The sequence below is a fragment of the Semicossyphus pulcher genome, unplaced genomic scaffold (assembly GCF_022749685.1).
Source record: "Semicossyphus pulcher isolate SPU_LCO1_2020_fin unplaced genomic scaffold, fSemPul1.0.p SCAF_19, whole genome shotgun sequence".
Taxonomy (NCBI): Eukaryota; Metazoa; Chordata; class Actinopteri; order Labriformes; family Labridae; genus Semicossyphus; species Semicossyphus pulcher.
This window is the reverse complement of record NW_027211692.1, coordinates 8,602,440-8,622,488: the sequence shown is the minus strand read 5'-3', so window position 1 is coordinate 8,622,488 and position 20,049 is coordinate 8,602,440. Positions and strand designations below refer to the sequence as shown.

General features: G+C 41.9%; 1 protein-coding gene across 1 annotated transcript; it reads right to left on the bottom strand.

Moving 5' to 3' along the window:
* Positions 1–337: 337 nt before the first annotated feature.
* Positions 338–18,209, bottom strand: c2cd3 (C2 domain containing 3 centriole elongation regulator). The gene is made up of 33 exons (XM_069668409.1): positions 18,130–18,209; positions 17,007–17,276; positions 16,761–16,918; positions 16,192–16,370; positions 15,940–16,103; positions 15,714–15,846; positions 15,474–15,626; positions 15,242–15,389; positions 15,041–15,147; positions 14,678–14,881; positions 14,468–14,583; positions 14,249–14,367; positions 13,070–13,201; positions 12,532–12,984; positions 12,289–12,440; positions 10,866–11,109; positions 10,319–10,505; positions 10,052–10,235; positions 9,505–9,677; positions 8,428–8,563; positions 7,858–8,126; positions 7,553–7,633; positions 6,868–7,467; positions 6,452–6,787; positions 6,232–6,370; positions 6,068–6,132; positions 5,782–5,987; positions 5,544–5,674; positions 4,551–4,700; positions 4,268–4,458; positions 3,303–4,068; positions 2,131–2,239; positions 338–671 (listed from the first exon to the last, which is right to left on the bottom strand). Exons 1-33 carry the CDS (start codon positions 18,179–18,181, stop codon positions 534–536), a joined length of 6,645 nt encoding a protein of 2,214 aa, XP_069524510.1. The 5' UTR covers positions 18,182–18,209; the 3' UTR covers positions 338–533.
* Positions 18,210–20,049: the final 1,840 nt, after the last annotated feature.

Here is a 20,049-nt window from a genome sequence, read left to right as displayed (position 1 = left end):
TTGAACTTGAAATTTGCCTCGAAATCACTTTCACATAGTTTTTTTTTTTTTTTAGCAAATGAATCAGGAAGCAGTGAAAATATAACAATATAACATATTCCCTATGTTTAACAATTTGAAAACCTGGAATACATTTACATACACCAAATTGGGACAGATGGACCACTGTTGTTGCTACAGCCAGGGTATAAAAATGATTAATGTCAGGGTGCTGGTTTAGCTCAGATGGTAGAGCAGGTGACTCATGTACAGAGTCTACAGTCCTCAACACTGGATGCACAGGACCGATTCCTGGTCTGCTGATCATTTGGTGCATGTCATCCCCCAACCCCCACATTTCCTGTCTCTCTTCAGCTGTCCTATAGAAAAGTCAAAAAATACAAAAAGACATTTTTTGTGTAAAGCAGTTAACAGTAAATATTTATTTATAAAAATACACATTTTTACATTTAATTTACATGATCTTTTAACGGGTTTAATTCAACCACTGAGCAGTACAAATCGATCATCCATCTTTAACAAACCGCAGCACACTAATGACTGCTGTCAAAGTGAGCTGCAAATATTTTTGCTATCCGTTCCGTCTCTTTCCTCATGGATGATGGCGACATGCTGGGACGCTGTCGGGGACCTCTGAGCGGTGGCACACTGTGACCTGGAGAGCTTCGCCCCTGGAAACATCACAATGAATACACATCTGCAGTGAGCGTGGTTGCAAGTAAACAATGGGATGAAGAACGCTTCAGTGCTAAGACTTCATATTTACAAGGTGTGACTCAGAACAAACAGTGCAGTTAGTCAAAGGTTAACCTATTGTGTTTTTGAGGTGTGTGGTATCGTCACCCAGCTGACGTGTTTGAAACTATGGAAATATGTTACATAATATCAATATGCTTCCTCAGTATCAACAATTTAAACCCTTCATTTATTATGCTCTGGGACAATGTTATAGAGAAAAAAATATTTACTATTAGGTCCTTTGAGCATCTATTAATTTAGACATCATTGTTTTTACTAACTTGTATGTAAATAATAGTTGTATATATGTTTTAAATTGTGTTTTTGTTGCAGCTTTGAGGATTTTTTTAAGATCTATGAGATCATTCAAAACATACTCTGAGTCAGTAAAGATTCCTTGGGTAATAGGCCTGTCTCCAGTTTGTTCTGTTTGCCAAGTTGCTTTTTAATTTCATGACCTGATATCCAAAAACATAACCACCGGTCACAAGTCCGGTTTTATTATGCAACGGTTTCTTTGTCAGATGCCTGAGCTCTGACTGTAAAGGTGATTAATCCTCAGGGCAAAGGGAAGCGTTTGTTCTTGCAATACTACAGCCCACAGCAGACATTTGGTTGCATCACCTACCCCATCCCCAAATGGTACTTCAATCAGCCACCTGGCCTACGTAAGCAAGATAAGATGATCCTTCTTTGCTCTCCAGGGGGGAAGCCGGGGGTCACCAAGTAAACGTCATAAAATAAATTGCCCCCCCCATATAAGACGAGTTACCCCCTTGATGATCCCTGGAAAATTCCCACACACCACAGCGTCCCTGAATAGAGCACACTAGAGGTGACGGATGGCATGTAAACACACGCTATTCTTCTGATCCTAAGACTGTGCAAACTACCTAATCGACTCCTTTTGTGAAGCTAGAGAGCACAAACTTTATGTACTGAGAATATGGGAAAGGGGAAAAACATTAACACCGGAACAGAGAGCACGTGAGGGCAGATAGACGACATGCAGTGTAAACAAAGGATGGAACAAAGAACACCAGATGTATACACGACTCCTATGAGAGTATTTAGAGAATGTAAATGATGTATTTGCACGTGTCAGGTTGTACAATAAAGGGTGGAACTTTAATTACGCTGAACTTAAAATGGTACACAGTGTAACTATCTTCAACCAGCGTTCAGCCTGAAGTGACCTATTAAGAACACCCTTTGCATGGCAGTTTTTTGACTTAATATACTGTGTTGTTTGATGTCTTATTAGTCGAATATATCTCCCTAAAATTAGAACCAGCAACTGTATTCAGTAAGAATGCATTGAGAAGGGAGTGTAAAGTAAAGTAGTAGGAGTTGCTGTGAATGGCGGAGGTGGAGGTGGTGACAAATACTCACTGGGTCGCTGGACAACCGGGAGAAAGAGGGAGCCAGTCGTATGGTTCTCATCGATGCCTCCAGTTGGTGAGAGGGCAGGAAGAAATTGGGGACCTCCACAGGGACTGAGCTTGATGCAGGTTGTTAAAGAAATTAAATAAACACAGCATGATGGTATCATGCAGATGAAATGTCAGAGCATTTTTAAAGCCATCAAATAACATCAAAGTGAAGAAAGCGATCACAAGCGAGCGAACTGCTTTGAGTTCTGTCTTAACACACTGTAACAATCAAATCTAGACCTCACATAGAATCAGTGGCAGAGGGTCTGTTTGTGTCATGGCAACTACACGAGTAGCCTGGCATTGGCAGACCATTTTGTGTTTGAACCCCTCAGTTGGTTTTCAGTTTTTATGGGGGTAAACAACAGTCACAGACCAAAATGCCTTTGGACACTTCAACCAATCAGTGCGACGTAGAGCCAAGCTGCTAATCCAAGTAGCAAGTTCCAACATCCAATTAACTTGGCTTCTAGTTCAATATAATTCACAGATGTTTGACATGAAATTATTTAGTAGCCAACACTAACCATTTGTACATATCCTGTACATTGTACATAAAATGAACTAGCAGACTCAGAACTTTCCACATTAAAGTTGTAATCTCAAAGATCTCAGTTTTGTTCTCTTTGGCGGCACCTTTGGCGATATACGGTAATTGCAGGAGCACACTTCCCAGATATCCAGACAGTGCTGCATGTGTGACGTCCACGGTTGGCTCGCTGACGGTCGCTTTCCTTGTTAGACTGTTTGCCTTCATCTGAGCGTCGAGTTTGTTTCTTTTTCTTTGGATTTTCACTTATTTTTGAAGTTGTATCTGTAGTCATCCATCTTTTCTTTGTTTGTTCAGCCATAGTAGATTACTGTTTACTCACAACACTTGCAGACCTGAAAAACAGCCGCTTAGCTCCGCCTACTGGTAGACCAATCACTGCTTGGTGACGGAAAACGCGTCACTAACTGTGTTACCTCATTCAGCGTTAGAAAGTGACTTAACAGATTTATTTACATGAAAATTAAAAGTTAATTTACTAACTAAACTGGTTTTGAATCTTGTATCTTACATGGCTTTCTAAAGCAAATGATGACAGCTAAAACTAGAATAAAAGACAACACAATGCAGATCAAGGATACGGTTGGAGTGAAGTATCTTGATTGTCTGGGGAGCCTGAAGCATCATGGGTATCGGTGATGGGTGATGAACCTTCTTCACCTGACTGCTCGTTGGAGCTGTTTGATTCTTCTTGTCTCTTATGTAAAGCTTGTGGTGTCCGTTCATCAGATCTATCTGTGTCTAAAACGTCTTCTTCTGATCCGCTAAAACTTTGTTCACTTTGCTCTCTGTCCTCTCGTCTCGCACACTCGTGCTTTCTTTCCTGAGTTTGCAGATTTATCATCTCCCAGTTCTCATCCTCATCTTGGCTCAGATTCGGCTCCTCTGGTGCCTCCAGGCTCTCCAGTGAAACAAGGTCAGGGTCGGACATGATGCTGGTCCAAGGACTGGTTTTGTCTGTTAAAGAGGTCATTTCATTCAGAGGCCTTGGCTTCACAACAACCTCCTCGTAATCTCCATCCTCCTCTGCTTCTTCTTCACCATCAGCTTCCTCATCCCCTCTGCATTCTGATCCGTCTTCTTCAGACCCTTCTTTGTTTTCATCCTCGGACATGGCACAGTTTTGTCTGTCCCTTTCTTCCTCAGGCTCAGAGTCTGGCTGTTCTTCAGGCATCTTTGGCAGAGGCGATGACGGAGGAAACAAAGCTTGTTTGGAAGTATGTGAAGCTCTGGGTGGACCGGAGAAAGTCTCAGAGACAGTTTGAGGGTTGTTGTCTCCAACAGGGGAAGTTGTCGAGCTGCTCTGTGGGTTCGAGGGAATCGTTTCCAGTTCGTGTTCGTGTAGACCTGGTGGAAGCGGACAGTTAAGATTTTAGAAACTAACCCTAAATAGCTCCTTTTTCTATTTCAAGTGTAAGATAAGTACCTTCCACTGTTTAATTTATGAATGCTAAAAAATATTTATTGACCAACAGGAATCATGAAAAACCGTCTCTGCATTCGGCTGAATATCTTAGACCCATTAAGTGGATCATCTTCAGCTCACCACTAATGATATTGTTGACTTCTCCAACTAACTGGTTGGACTTGAGCAGAAGCTGACACGAGTCCGTCTCTGCGTCCCTCTCCTCCTCGTGCTTGCTTTCACATTCAGGCTCGCTCGTGGGCAGGAAGGTCGGAGTTGAAAGCTTGCGGCTGAAGTATCTCTGGATGTTGTCCAGCTCACTTAGCTTTTTCCTGTAAAAACAAAGACTCATAGTCAATACAATGTTTTAAAAAAGCAAATTAACAAAGCAATGATGTGGGACTGTCTATGTGAGGAAAGATACCTGAGTGCTGAAAACAGGAAGGAGCTGGAGGGGTTGATGTCTCCTGCACTGCTGCTACAGACAGAATGAGCGGCCGCTTGCTCCTGCAGACCCTGATGGTAAAGACGCACTTTGTCCATGTGCTCAAAGTGGCGGTCGCTTTCACTGGACCTGAACAGTTGTAAAGACAATTAATAAATACACCAGTAGACAGATTATTAAAGACTATTAAAACTTTTTCAGTATGCTGAAATACTATTTAAAGCTACAGTAGGCGACATTATGTCATGAGAATTTGGTTAAAATAACACATTTTGATCATAGCATGTCATTAACTATATTAAATTGGAAGAATGCTGATTGCTGATCTGTGACTGTGAGCGCCCGCCACTTTGTATTTAGTTTCTTAAAAAATGTGTTCAGTCTGAATCAAACAACCAATCAGGGTTAGCTTTTCTCGTAACTAGCCAATCACAGCGACTCTGTACAAACTAGCCTCATCCGGCTTCTACATGACTTGTGACAGAGGTTGTTACAGTCAGGAGCTATGGCAACCTGCGGTAAACTTCCTGTACCTCCTTTGCCGATGACGAAATATCCTGCTAAAGAAGCAAAAAGAAAGAAGGAGAAAACGGACGAGTGGGAGGGGCTGAAGAGCGATGCAGAGGTTGCTCTGTTCCTTCTTGACAGGTAATGGTAGCTCGAATGGTAACAGCTAACGGTAGCACTAAGCTCGAACACCTAGAGGTAAAAAGGTGGTCCACACCAAGAATCAAAACTATAATGATAACATTTTGTCAGCAGTAAAGTGTACTTTTTGGAATTAACAGCATCTCTCTTCTCTCTCTTTGCCGCGGTGCTGCAGAGAGACACAACGGCTGCGTGGCACACAGCAGTTGCAAAATGTGCGTGCATGTTTGGTGTAGCGGAGTAATACAGAGAGGTGGAAGGTTTTTTTGTTCATGTTGCTTACTGCCACTTTAAATATTGTGTATATAGAAATGTGTGGGTAACCTTTCAGAGAACAGCCTCTCTGTGTGGTCAGGTGAGGAAATCTTCTGCTCTGGGTATCGCGTGATGTGAGCGGGGAAGCTGCTGTATGTGGCTGTGGTGTGGTAGCTGAGCGGGAGCGCCTGGAATAAAGTCTGTCAATGAAACACATTCGTCAACATTAATCTTTTAAAATCTGACATTTTTTAGGACTCGTTTTTTATCTGAAAGGCAGACTGTAGGTATGAATATTTTCTCTCACTGATGAGTTTGTTGCAGCTTCTTCATTCACAGTTTTTCTCTGTCCTCGGAGGTCTTGGACCCCCCTCAGTGGGGTGATGGACACTTTGAGCTGGCCGTGACACTGACCGCTGAAGTCTGTGATGTTGTACCAACCGCACACGGACTGGAACCCACAGAGTAAGGGGGACAGGTCTACAGAGGCAAATCCAAGCACCCTCTCCGTTTCTATGGAAGTAAAACAATCCAAGAGTTAATTAATAAATCAAACAGATCAATCTGATGAATACAACAAGTGAATCCTGTACCTCCTTTGTGCCAGACTTTGAACACAAGAGATTGCTGTGGATCAACCAGTAGCTGCTTTGAAAGCCTGAAAAAGGAAACAAATCATCAGCAAGACATTTGATGTAATTCAGTCGCCTACATTTACCCTGAAAGATTTAAGTTTATGTGTCAAATATAGCCGGACCTGCACTCGTGTTGATGGTCCCACACAGGGCAGTCAGTGTTGGCGATGACAGCTGTGGACGCAGGTTCATCAGAGTCTGCAGTGAGGTAGGACACACAGCAGCATGGTGCCCCTCCACTGCGCTCTGTAAGAGGACAACCTGCCACAGAAACACGCGTCTTTATTAATGTGCTGTTTGTAAGAAGAAAAACAGGTGGAGGAAAAAAAGATTCAAGCTCACCTTTCAGATTCAGATGCATCGCTCTATCCACTTGGACGGTCACAGGGAAAGATTCATCCAGGCTGGTTTCTGTGTGCTGCACAGACGTGATGTCTGGAGTCGTTCTGGTGGATTTGTTCTTGTGTCTGCTTTGCACACGGGAGTTTTTGGGTGTGTGAGGCGAGGGGGTTCGAATAGCTGCTTCTGGTAAGAGCTCCTCTTGGCTGTCCGAGTCCACTTGAGTGTCAACTCCAGCGGAAACCTCCAGAGGGAAGGAACCTGCTGTCAGGGTGATGTGCACCCTGAGAGCAGCTCCTTGTAGGTCTGCTGCGGAGCGTCTGAACAGCGGGTACACTCCTGAAGAACCAAAAAACTGTGATCATGCTGAAAAATGTAGCTGCCATTTTAATGAATCAATACAATTAATAATTTCTTACCACTGAGAGTGAGCTTCTGCTTGGGCGTCTTTGCAAGAGAGGACAGATCGACAAATGCAGAACCCACCAGCCGGTCCGTGTCTCTGGGCCTTTGGGTTTTGTCTTTCTTAAAGGCGACCCACACCTGAACCTCCAGCCTCTCCTCACGAAGATACCACACCAAGGGCTGAGAGCTCCTCAGCTCCACACTTCTACTTCCCTGGAAAGCCACCGTGGCCTGGCCTTCCTCCTCCACAGAGGGGTGTTTCATCTGGGAACAGAAGGCGTCCTGATCGTAGAACTTGTACCTGAAGTAGCAGTAGGTGGAGCGCTGAAGCTCACTGTGGCCCGGCAGGAGTAAACAGTGGACAGGTATCCACGCTCGAGGCATCGAAAAAGTCAAAGACATTTTTCTCAAGCTGTCTTCCCAGGCTTCTTCTTCGTCCTGCACTTCATTCTGGGATATTTCCCAGCCCACGCCCTGAGCAGCTTTAATGACTCGCTCCCTGTCTGAGTGGTGGGCGAAGTTGACAGAGATCTCGAGGCCCCCGACCAAGATGTGGTGGTGCTCAGAGGAGCTTGTCTCCTGAGGGATATAAACTCCAAACCAGCCAGAAATACCTTCATGTAGGGAAAGAAATAATGACTGTGTGTCCATCAGCAAACCTATTTCATCCAGCATCCACTCACTCAGAGTGTAACATACCTGTTCTTTTATTGATGAGGTCAGTCAGTGGTATTTTCACTGTGCCCAACATCACATCCTTTGGCTTATGAGTGAGAGCTGCTGCAACAACATATGCAAGAAAGTAACTTATTAAACAGACTGTACTTAAAATAAAAAGCTAACAATGTGGACTAATTTAATGTTGTTTCAAATGTATCCTGTACGCAGTTTTATTAAAGAAAATACGCAACAATTAGGAACACTTTTTAAAACTTTAATCACTTGCAAATAAAGTGTAAGTGGGACAACTAACAACATACAGTATATGTGTAAATCTAGCTTACCTTTGCGACTGTCTTTGTTCCACACAGTGAACTCAACAGTTGCTTCCTCCAGCTGCTCAGCAAGGCTGCAGGTTTCTCCGCTGCTCCTCTGAACCAGCACATCACAGGACACCTCCATGTGGTGGTCAAACTCGGGGCAGAAGGTCCTGGCAGCTACGCGGGTGCTCCTTCTCTCGCTCTCAGGCAGGAAGGAGAGCTGGACCGTGACGTATGAGTTCACTCCCACACCGGCAAAGTAGCTGAATCTTTCATCTTGTTCTGATAAAACCCTGAAACAGAGAGACGGGTGCACAGGAGCAAACTATAAACATCAGGACAGTATCTATAAATATGTAATGTAATGTAAAGAAATTAGCATCTTAAGCACGATCACTTTATCTTCACATATTAAATAACTGCATTCAAACCCGGAAGCTGCACATTTATCATCCCATAACAGTTTCACAAACATTTACCCAACAAAAACATCTTTCTAGGCAAAGACAAAAGGAAAGGTGATCTATCTGCACGTCTGATCTAATCACATAAACACAATAAAAGCACATAAAGAGGACAGTGGCGATGATGTACCTCGCTGCGGCCTGCAGACCTGACGCTCTGTGCACTTGGACCACGAGCGTCACAACACGAGCGGCAGCTCCTCTACCGGTCTGCCCTTCGGGTCTCACTGGTCGGTGCTTGTACCTCACGCACACGTCCAGCAGGCCTGAAAAAATACGACACATTAGATCAAAAAATGTAACATGTCTGCGCGGTTTGCAGTTACCTGTAGAAGATGCTGCGTTTGAGTCGTAACAGATCGTCGCATCGTTGAATTATTTGTTTTATTTTCCAGCACATTGGTTTATGAGCAAACTAATGACATTTAATCTGATCGGACTCCGCTGATCTTTCATCATAATTACACACTAAACTAACAAGGTAATAATTAGACCTGCTAAACATCCACATGTAAGCATTTGTTTAAGATAAGATAAAACTTTATTAATCCCAAAGGAAATTACAGTGACAAAAGCTCCCAAAAAATACAGTACCATACAAATAATACAAAATACAAACAACTCAAATAGAGACGCTGCCTAAAGGAAAAAACAATATTAAATAGTCATCTAATAAAAGTAGGCAGGAAGTAATGGTGGCAGTTCTATTCAGCTTCTATTGCACAAGCGTTATTAAGAAAATATTATATTGCTCCTGATACTGCACATGGTACTAATAAATTTGTCATCATTTTAGCCTCCATATTTTAGCATTCAGCGGTGCCAAAGTACACAGAGCTGCTAGCATGGCTGTAGAGACTGCAGTCTTGTTTAACTGTAATATCAAGATATTATTAAACTGTCAATGATGCAGTTGTATGTCACTGTTTCCAACAGGAACTGAGGTGCTAATCCTGTTTTCAGAGACATCTGTAGAGTGTTTATTAAAAACAGAGTACTTAAAAAGTCCTCGATTCCTTTTCAAAATAATTAAAGGGCTTTTTTTCTACTGCAGCTACGAGGAACTTTTATTTTGTGTCGATTTGGGCACATCACAAGAAAAATCTCTTCCTGCTTCCTTTTAAGTGTCTGACATAAACTCACAGTTAAATTATGCTGGAGAAAACGTTACAGTATTATATTGCCATTACTCTGTGTGTGTGTGTACCTGAGGGCTGAGGCTGATGTCCTGTGGGACTGTCCGTCCTGGGAATCAGGGGCAGGGAGAACATCTGAGCCTCGTCAGGGTGCTGTCTCTGCATGGTGACCATCGCACACAGCTTGGACAACGGAAGCAATCCTTTGGCCACAAGCTGGTCTCGAACATTTGGATAATAATATCTACAAAGACATGAAAATTATATATGTGAAAGCTTTAGTATTAAAATTCTGACGTGTGCAACTGCAATGATTATTGCTACACTGATATCGCTGAGACTATGGTGTTGCAGCAAGCTAGATAACAACAAGATAGCCACAACCGCTGGGAGGAGAGGAGAAGTTTTGCTGACAAAATTGTTTTTTTTTAATAATTAAAGGGCCAGTTCAAATATTATTGCTTCTATCGATTACAGAGAACACCAGCTTTGACTGACAGTGGCTTTTTCCAGGGGAGAATTGCTCCTTTAAGGATTTAGGCTCAGGAAATCTAAGGAAGTCAAAGGCGATGACATCTTATATATAATTACATAAATTGGACATTAACAGACACAAACCTGCACCACACTTCAAACAGCACACCCCCTCCATTACTTAGGCCCTGACTTGAAAGAGCGCTGAGCAGCAGCCTCTGAGCAGGAACTCCTTCAGGAGCCAGAAGCACATGAGTCTCAGTGTGACCGAACATCGGGTCCGGGACGCAGAGAGTCGTTGTGGTACGAAACAGCTTCAGGTTCACGCCTGTTGGAGATTAGATCCAGGTCAGAGTGACACAGAGAGAGAGGACATGTTGGGAAAATCTTTAGAAACTTAAATGGCCTTACTGCTCTCTATGACGCTTTGGTCCAGCTTTGCAGCACTGTCTCCCTCCTGACAGGGGAAACTGTACTGGACGTAGCAGTCCGCCTCGCCCCACACTGTAGACTGCAGAGGTGTGAGCCCATTTACCTTCTCCACTCTGATGATGAACACATGCTCTTTCATTGATCTCTCATGTTGTGCTGTAAAAACCTGGGGTGGAAACATAACGGTGAAACAAAGTGATAGGACTTTTTCTTCTTTCTTCAGCACAATCAGCGAGTATTCTCTTTTTTGCCCACTCACGACAGAAAGAAAGATTACATGAAATCTGAACACTCAAATACATTCAGTTGTTTTATATACGATGAATAAAGACAGAGGAAGGTGCTTTGCTTTGACTTTATTAATATTACACATGATTTTAAACGACTTATTTAATGACTCAAATCTAACCACCACTGTGCATTAGGAAAAAATCCAGAAGAACTTGTTGACAAACATGCTTGAACGGTAATTTAAGACGCTGTCATCCTTCCCTCCACTCATTGTGTGACTAACATTTATACTGACCTTTGTCTGAGAATGAGGCTGGAGATCGAGCAGATGAACAGGTCTCACAGGACGAGCTAAAGAGTCGTATTCTTCATCCCTTGTTCGCTGGAGGGCAACGATCTGCTCTGATTGGCCCAGAGCCAAAACAACCCTGAGGTGTCCTTTACAACCACCTGAGAACAAGTCAACGACCGGCATGTAGCAGTCCACCCCTAAAACAGGGTACTGAGCCTGGAGGAGAAGGTGGGCGATCTTTGGATCCCTGCAGGAGAGAGAAAAGAGGTTGGCCTCATTATGACATTATATTTCAGTATTTACAAATAAAGAACATTACCACTGATTGTGTTGCTGTGTGGTATGTTTGATGTACGTTGGTTGTGTACTTTTATGATTGCATTTTACTGATACCTAGGCTACATTCTTGTATTGTTTGCATATGTTATCTATGCTTTATTTTTATATTTTGTCAAAAGCACATTGAGTTTATTAAGAAAAAAATGTTATATGAATAAAATTCCAGTATCCATTGCCATCATTGCTGCATGTTCTATCTTCATGAGTTGTACCACAGCGCCACCCAGAGGGCAGCCTATATAACAATAAGTTTCTTTGCCTTTTGCCTGCTCTGAACACTAATATCACAATGTTGGACATTTCTAGGACTGTAACACATGAGAACATTATTCATCATTAATTGTTTAGTCTTTAAACTGTTAGTAAAAAGGTTTGTTACAAATTTCAAAGTAGTGGTCTTCAAATAACTTGTTTAGTCTGTCAAAAAGTCCAAAGACAATGATATTCAGTTTGCTATCATGAGGAGCAGGAAATCCAAAAAATATAAAATTGTATGTTTCCTGTCTAACAAGTATTATAGTTGATTGACTATATCAGATTTCAACCACTAGAAATATTCAGTAGAGATGTTTTGGTCATGAACGATTCGTTCAAAGAGAATCGTTTTAGTGAACTGAATGATCCGTTAAATTCCATGCATTGATTTGTTAGTGACGTTCATTAAATTCAACAGAATTGCGTCTGACTCTGCTCTGCTCCAACTTCCCTTCCTTCTTTCTTTTAGAAAACCAGACTGATTGATGTTAGCATGCGCCAATAGCCTTTTGTTGGAGGGCTGTATTTATTAAATGACCATGTCATTGGTTCAGAGAACTACGGAGCATATCACTTGACCAATGTGTCACTCGCTCACTCGTCCACTGAACAACAATGGTCCTCGGGAACGATACGACCTGATTACGAACGAAAATGGGGCGCAAGTATTTCAGAACAACTTGGTGAACAAGTCTCATGAATTAATCTTGCAGCTGAACGAGATTTGAACATCTGAATCATTGCAAAGACCCATAACTGCCACCTCTAAAATTCAGTTATCACAGTCTGTGTCTATCTTGGGAAAAAATGGTGTTGTCTTTCCATGACTCACCTAAATGACATGTAGAACTGGTGGAGAGGTAATTTAACGAGGCCGAGGAGTCGATCCTGCCCTGAGCTTCCTGTCTTCTGCCACACCTCGATTACCATCACATTGTTCTTCATCCGCTCCAGCAGTTTAGACGTTAAGGCCACAGGAGTCACCTGAGACAAAGCACGGAGAAAAGTTATGTTGGATTCTGTATTTGATTTTAAACTTTAGATAAGATGGGAAGATTTGACCTCCTGGTCTGACCTGAACAAAGTTAAAAGAAGGATTTTTCTGGCCCCAGCTGATGACAGATCTCGCCGTCTCATCGCTCCAGAACAGTTTACAGTTCAAGTACACGTTTGGAGCCTGCCCCGGTCCACAGGTAAAGTTCTTTCCATCCGGTACCATGAGTAAGGTGTGCAGCAGGACCTCAGGATCCTCCTCCTCCACCTGCTGCTGTGATTTATGAGGAGACGTGAGGAGGCCGGGACGGGGAGTGTGTTGTTTCTGAGGTCTCTGAGGACTCCAAACATGTAGCCTTGAATCTTCAAAAGCTGGTAACTCCTCCCTGCTGATGTCGGCATGTTGAGGACCGGAGCTGCTCTCTCTGTGGGGACTGGGGGCAGATTGTGTAGGAGATGTGTCCCTCCAAGCCAGCTTTCTCTTACTTTTTTCAGAGGAGAAATGTTTGTTGTCTGCAGCGAGCTCTAGTGACACCTGAACAAAAGAAAACACTTGGTAAACAAACACCAGGCTTACAAATGTGAGTTCCTTGGAAAAAATAACAACAAAAGTATATTACCTTGAGAGGTCCAACCTCCTGTGTTTCAGAGTTTCCTTCCACCCTCTGCACAGGTAAGACGACACACTGACTTAGCTGATGGCTCTGCAGCAGACAGCGCAGAGGGTGAACTGCCTTACCGATGGGAACAGCCTGTAACAGGGGATGGAAGGGACCGTTATCTCTCTTTATGGGGATGAGTTTCAATTTGTGCCCATTAGTGTTTCAAGGCATAATTCAAAACAGAAAGGCATTTTGTATTTGCTTGTATGTGAGCTCCATTTCCTTCAAGAGTCATATAAAAATATGTTTTTTTAGAGGTGTTGAATAATATCAGCTTTCCAGAAACATTATTCACCCTTTAAATATAAAACATTATACATCAAAAATATAACTATAGAATATGGACCTCTACTTATGTTAAATTAAACCAACATTTTGTTCAGCTGCAACAAAAACAGATGAACATTATAATTTCTTTATTATTACCAGAACAACTTTCAACTAAAGTTAGGCAGAAAGAAATGTCAACATTAGAGCCCTGGTTCTCAACTGGTGGGTCGGGACCCAAAAGTGGGTCGTGCAGCTGTTTTCAGTGGGTTGCGGATGTGTGCTTCAAAAAAACAAAAGTTGTGGCAAAAAGTCTATGCTGTGCTTTTATTTTGAAAAACATTGGTTTCCTATGATGTGCGTGCAGCAGTAGTGTAGTTTATTCACACTCCATGTATTCACTGATTGGGTAATCCCAGCTACAGTTGAATTCTTCAAACTTGATGAGCCCTACAGTTATTGCAGTTATGTTGCACTTTTACAGTTTATTTCTGTTGAAAAAAGGCTTTTAATTTAATGAATTGTTGAGGGAATATGTTCCTCTTATGCACTGCCGCCTGCGGGTCATCTTGGCTGATGATTATACTGTTTTGTCATGTTGACATACTGTGATGTTTTGTTCCATCTCAGGTCCAAACTGCACAGATTTTAATTATTATTATTTGAGTGGTTAAAAAATGTGGGTCACATTTCGTCATTAAGGAGGTGGTGGTGAGTCCTTAGGCTAGACCAGCTGAGAACCACGGCATTAGAGTATAAACTTGTCATAGAAACAATGGTTACCTAAGAGCCAATCAATCACTCTTCAACTAAACAATATCACTCATTTCAACCAAACAAATGAGTCATGTTTAGCACAACGCTACTTACTTTCTTTTGGTCGCTCTTTCGTGAGTAAATCTTGAAAATCAGATCCGTTTCCAGCCATTGTTTAACTGTTATCTTATTGAAGTGGACGGGAAAGACAGAGTCCTGGTGGAACTTGACAGCTAAATAGCAGAAGAGTATACGACATGTATGACAAAGTAAAAACATGCATCAAGAACTGTGTTTTTCACTCATAAAAGCAGCTACTTTAACAGGTCGTACCTCCTCCTGCGACTTTTCTGGCAACAGCTCTGGTCACGTCTCCATCTCCACTCTTACTTCGATCATGTCGACTTGAAGTGGAAGCCCTTGGGAGCGCATACTCGATGAAATACGTGCTAATGAAAAAGGAAGCAGATATCACAGACATTTGATACTCAAAATCTTAACTTTAATTTAATGTGATCAAAAAAGGTCTGATATTTTGCCTACCACTTCTTGCTGTTTAATGGTCGAGGAGGTTTTCCTTTACTCGAGGTCTTTCTAGGTGTGGTGGTTGTACTGCCTGTCGGTACGGTCAGGGAGTCGACGGTCACTCTCGCCAGCCGGATCAAACTTAGCAAAGTCATCTTCTCTGCGCTCAGGCCAGGAGGAACACCCGCAGCATCTGCAGGCCGCTGGGACTCTGAGTTTGGACTGGACGCAAATATGGTGAATAATGGTAGAGAGAAAGTGGTATATGAAGTAAGTATATGAAGTCTATCCTCATTCTCAACACCCATCTGAATTTCTGAGGAGCTTTTAACTGGCTATCGTCCCAGCAGCATGTCCTAACGAGTATTTAAAGACCCTTACCCTCCACTAATCTTGGGTCCAGAATGTGTCAGCTGTTTTGGGACACTGTTTGAGGACACTGTCCCTTGAGCCTCTGCATCAGTGTCATTTATTCTCGTATCTGACATCTGAAAGACAAGAGGAAAAAAATGACTTAAAAAAACTCACATAAACTGACACTCATATTTCACATAAAAGGCATGTTTTTTTTGGCCTACTTACAGGAGTTTTATAGAACAAGTTTTCCAGTAGGCTCTGATCATATTGAGGATCATTGAGCTCACTGTCCCCGCACACACTGCTGTGGCCAGACAGAGACTCAGGGAAGGAGCCTTCTCCATCCCAGAGAGGCAGAGGAGACGTGTTGAGGCTAAAAGAAAACGTACAAATAAAAGATGGTAAAAATCCTGGGAAAGAAGCTCCACTTTGGTAATATACGTGCACACATATGTACCTGCCAAGGAGAAGATCAACAGCTCTGTTATCAATGTCAGCAGGACAGTCCAAACCATCGTCTTTGACTACAACAGCATCCTCAGAGTCTTTGAGAGCTGAATCAGCATGGAGGATATTTTGAAGAAACATCCCAGCGGGAGAAGACGAAGGCCTGCTGACGCAGCAATAAAGTTTTGTAAACTATGCATTATAAAGTGACAGAAAATATTGATTTTTAATAACTTTTTGAAACACTAACTTGGACTTTGGCAGGATGTTATCCTTTGGGAGAGGCAGAGGTGTGTCTTTCAGAGCCGGGGCAGAGTCTGTGTCACAGTTTAAAGCTGATACAACCATAGCATTTCTGAGCTTGTTTCCACGCTCTAGAATAACTGAAGACAGAAGATGATGGTATTTGTTAAGAAACTGTTAAATGTTCTTTTTTTGTTGTTCTGTAATTCTCATTACGTCATGCTGTGACCTACCTGAGAGGATATCCTTGGTTGCTTGGCCAGAAGGTTCCTGACTTGAAGGATTAGCACCAGTTTGGTTGTTCTGTGATCTGTTTGTTCTCAGCATTTGATTCTCCAGGGACTCTTCTTTGCCTTCGTCTTTCTGCTCACTCTGGAAATATAAGTGGTCTTTCCCTCTGTTTAAATTACAGCAATATATACAGTGAGATAATTATGCCTTTGTGACATGTGGACATTTGATTATAAACTGTAACAAATTCATACCTTGGTGTGTTCCCACTGCCACTCCCCGCTGATTCTTTCCCGCTGCCAGCTGAGAGCGATTGAGGCCGCAAGGGCACCTTCAGTGTGGTGCCCTGCTGTCCTTCAAGGCTGATATCTGTGGCGGGACATGAGCTGCTGCTGTCATAGGCTTCTGTCAAAGGCTCCAAGCTGAGGGAAACCTGAGAACAAGATGGGGACTGAATCACAACCGGTGGTGGCAATAATCACCTATTAGAGCTCATGTTATTTGCTGCTCAGGACACAAAATGTAACACCTTGAAGGACTGTTTTATAACATTTTCCTACTTATGCCATGGTTTGTTTGTCAGTGTTACAATGTTAAATGATGATAAGGGCCAAACAATGGCTACTCTTATTCCCTATATAGTAAGTCAACAGTCAGAACTGTTTCCTCCAGTTTAAGTGGAGTCTTCCTACTCACTACAAAACATCTAATCCATGCAGTAGTCTTAAAGTCAGTATACAATTCTAACCTTCAGTATAACAAACATCACTTGCAGGTACTGTCCCATAAATGCAGCCGGTAGTTAAATGTAAAATCAACTTACCTGTAGCTCTCCTAGCTTCTCAGATGTTGGAGATACAAGGGTGTAAAATCCACTGATGGAGTGTGACAGAGAAAGACGAGAGATGCCAGCGACCTGAGTCCGTGCCATCGGCAAGTGATCTGGTTTTGTCAGAACTTCCAGCACCAGAGAGCCCATATCTGTTCATCAATGATGTGTTATTGGTTGGTTTTTAACATATGCTTAAAAGAATAGCAAACTAAAACTTATCAAAGCCTTCTTAGTCACCTGTAAGATATGAGGTGAATTGCTTCGGCCCACAGCGGATGGGGAAGCGCGCTGTGGTCTTGACGGTCTTCTGTGACAGCTGTGATCCATCTCTCGGTAAGAAGTGCGTCCCGTTGGAGGACTCTCCCCACCAGCGCAGCCTGATGAATGTTGCAGACGGAGGTTTGTGAACTGTCCATAACACCCGGCTTATTGTCACCCGCAGGAAGCATCTTAGCTGGCCCTCGACCAGAGGAGGGAGGCTGGTGGAGGGGGACACATCGCTGGGGACTGCAAAGAGATATTATTGAGCTCGCCAAAATCAAAACATATATAATGGAAAAGCTATAGATTATAAGGTCAAAGGTCATTATATAATGCAACAGTCAAGTTTGGTATTTGGTGCAGGTTCTGCCTGGTATAGCAGACGTAATCCGTACTGTTTATTGATTCCTGAAGTTTAGTATTATTATATGATCTTAACATGTCTGAATACAAGTATTTTGAGCACATTGTACTTTAAATCCAACATAATACAAAACTTCAATCTTTGTTTAAAACATATGAAGAATTATAGGTAGGTATATGCTTGTTATAGGTAATAATAGAATGCAGTTAATTGGTTTGACGATCAAATTGTTTAATCAATATATGATTTTGCAGCCGTTTCCGATGTTGTGATGTACTATCTTAAAATATTCTTGTTAATACTGATTCCCATAGAACATAATGACAAGGTATCCAGTTGTGAACTGTGGTGTACAAATTAATGTATCAGAAGTTGCAAGCCAACAATCTGATTAACATTACTATGAAAAGTGCAATTACAAATAGCTTAATTTGATTTTGGAAACTGTTAGTTTAAGTATATTCTGGTGCTGATACTTTTGTAGTTCCATTAAAGTAAAATGCAAGTATAAGAAATAAATACTTCCGCCACTGACTACAAGTTAAAAAACAAATGCACACATTAAGAATGACAACAATCACGAATAACACAAACGGAGACAAAGCGAGAGCATATCCCCTTAAAATAATATCAGCTATTGAGCTAACATACGAGGCTAATGTTGGACTGACAGCTGACGTTAACAGCTACTTAACTTAGCTGTATTGCTAGCAGTTAGCTAAGCTAACTGTTTACCTTTCTTTTTGCTGCCTCCAGATTTGTCGGACTTTTGTTTTCTGCTCTTCATCCCGCAGCTCAGGAAATATAAATGGCGAAAGATGTCCTAGCCAGAGCAGGCGCTAAACCGTTAGCAGACATGATTTTTATTACACTCCAGCAAACTAATAATCCGTTTAACAGAGCTGCAAGAGCTACGCACACACATAAACACACCTACACATACAAACGGCAGCGCGCTAAACTGTTTCCGAGCAACAAAGTCCAAACGTCCCGCCTCCGCTGCCGCTACTCTTCACTGAAGCACTCTGGGAAATTGAGTGTATCTGCTCTTTTGTTCAAAAGTAACGTTTCTGCAGACATCTCAGTCTCTTACCGAATGACCACAGATGTGGAAAGTAACATTCTCATTTACTTATGTACTGTAATAAAGTACACATTTTAGGCCCATTTCCACTTAACACAACTAGGCTACTCCACTACAATTTATTTAATATCTTTTCATATTAGTTTGCAGATTTAGATTTTAAAATACATTTTAAAAAAAAGATCAATTGTTGATAAAGATAAGTCTGTACCTACCCCTTGGGGAAATTCAAAAGCTATGCATCAGGCTTGAAATCAATGCAGCCTTTCTTTTCACCAGCAGAGGGAAGCACTGATCTTTCTTCACTGTTACAAAGTGTGCAGTAATTTTCTTTCCTTGTCGATCCTGGGATTAAAAGAAGCTTGAAATATTTTCATTTTTAAATATTTTTGCTGATGCTGGAGAGTTTCTTTATTCATTATTGTGTTCATGTTTTCCATTAGCTGTCCTGACTTTGTAAGTAGTTCTCAACCAGTTCTCAAAATGTTTCACATGTTTAAAAGTCTTCCAAAGGGTTAAAAAGTTTGCCCTGCAATGTGAAGAAAAACTGTATGTACTAACTTAAAACACTACACGTGTTAAGGTGGATCTAGTCCAGTCATGTATGCCTAAGGTAGTTTGGACTCTGCTGTTGCATAGCAACAAGTTCCTCTGCAGCCATGTTTGTTGTGGTGATCATAGTAACAGTGAGGGCAGCTAAAGGTTAGAAATAAAGCCCTTTGAAATGTTGGGTCTCAGGTTATAAGATTGCCCTGTGAAAGGATCAAGATTAAACCTTTTTGATCTCCTAAATGTGTGCATCAAAGCTTTATAGACATTAACCTCTGCTGCCACAACTTTGAACAAAGGAAACAAAGTGAATTTATTCATCTAGTAGCTACGATATGTATTTCTCTATATATGGATAAAGTAGTTTCAAACCTTTTTTAATTAAATAAACATGGGATCTTAAGTATATCTTTTTAAGTTAGTTTAAGTTAAGTTTTTAATATTAATACTTGCAATAAAACAGATAAGAGCTTCAGAAGAGCAGGGTCTTCCTAACTTCAAGTCCTGCTGTTTAGTTTGCACGCAGGAATGTGTAATATGCATCCAGTATGTGGCCTGTTCTTATACTTTCTGTGCGTCAGTGTGTACTTGGAGAGTGTGTGTGTGTGTGTGTGTTTGTGTACACTGTGGGAAGCTGGAAGGGAAACATATATCACTGTGGACTTTTTTTTTTCTGTAATTCAATCTGTAGGATGCCCCCCAAAAGGTCTCATATAGAGACCCTTTAATATACTGTGTAGGTGCCACCTCACTTTGTTTTAAGATGGGTTATGACCTACTTAGACGAATAAATCTGAGATATCTGAGAGGTATGCAGACAGTGTTGGTTGTCTGAGTTCAGACATGAAGTCTGGTTCCACATCATTCGGCGTGCAGAGCGTGATTAATGACGACGTGCCTCTGAAGCTCAATAAGAGGCTGACAGATCTGGTTCATCTGCCACTTAACACAGCCAGTTATATCAACCCCAATGAAATGCAGCAGTGATCACATCGTTCAGTCAGCTGGGAACAAACAGGCGC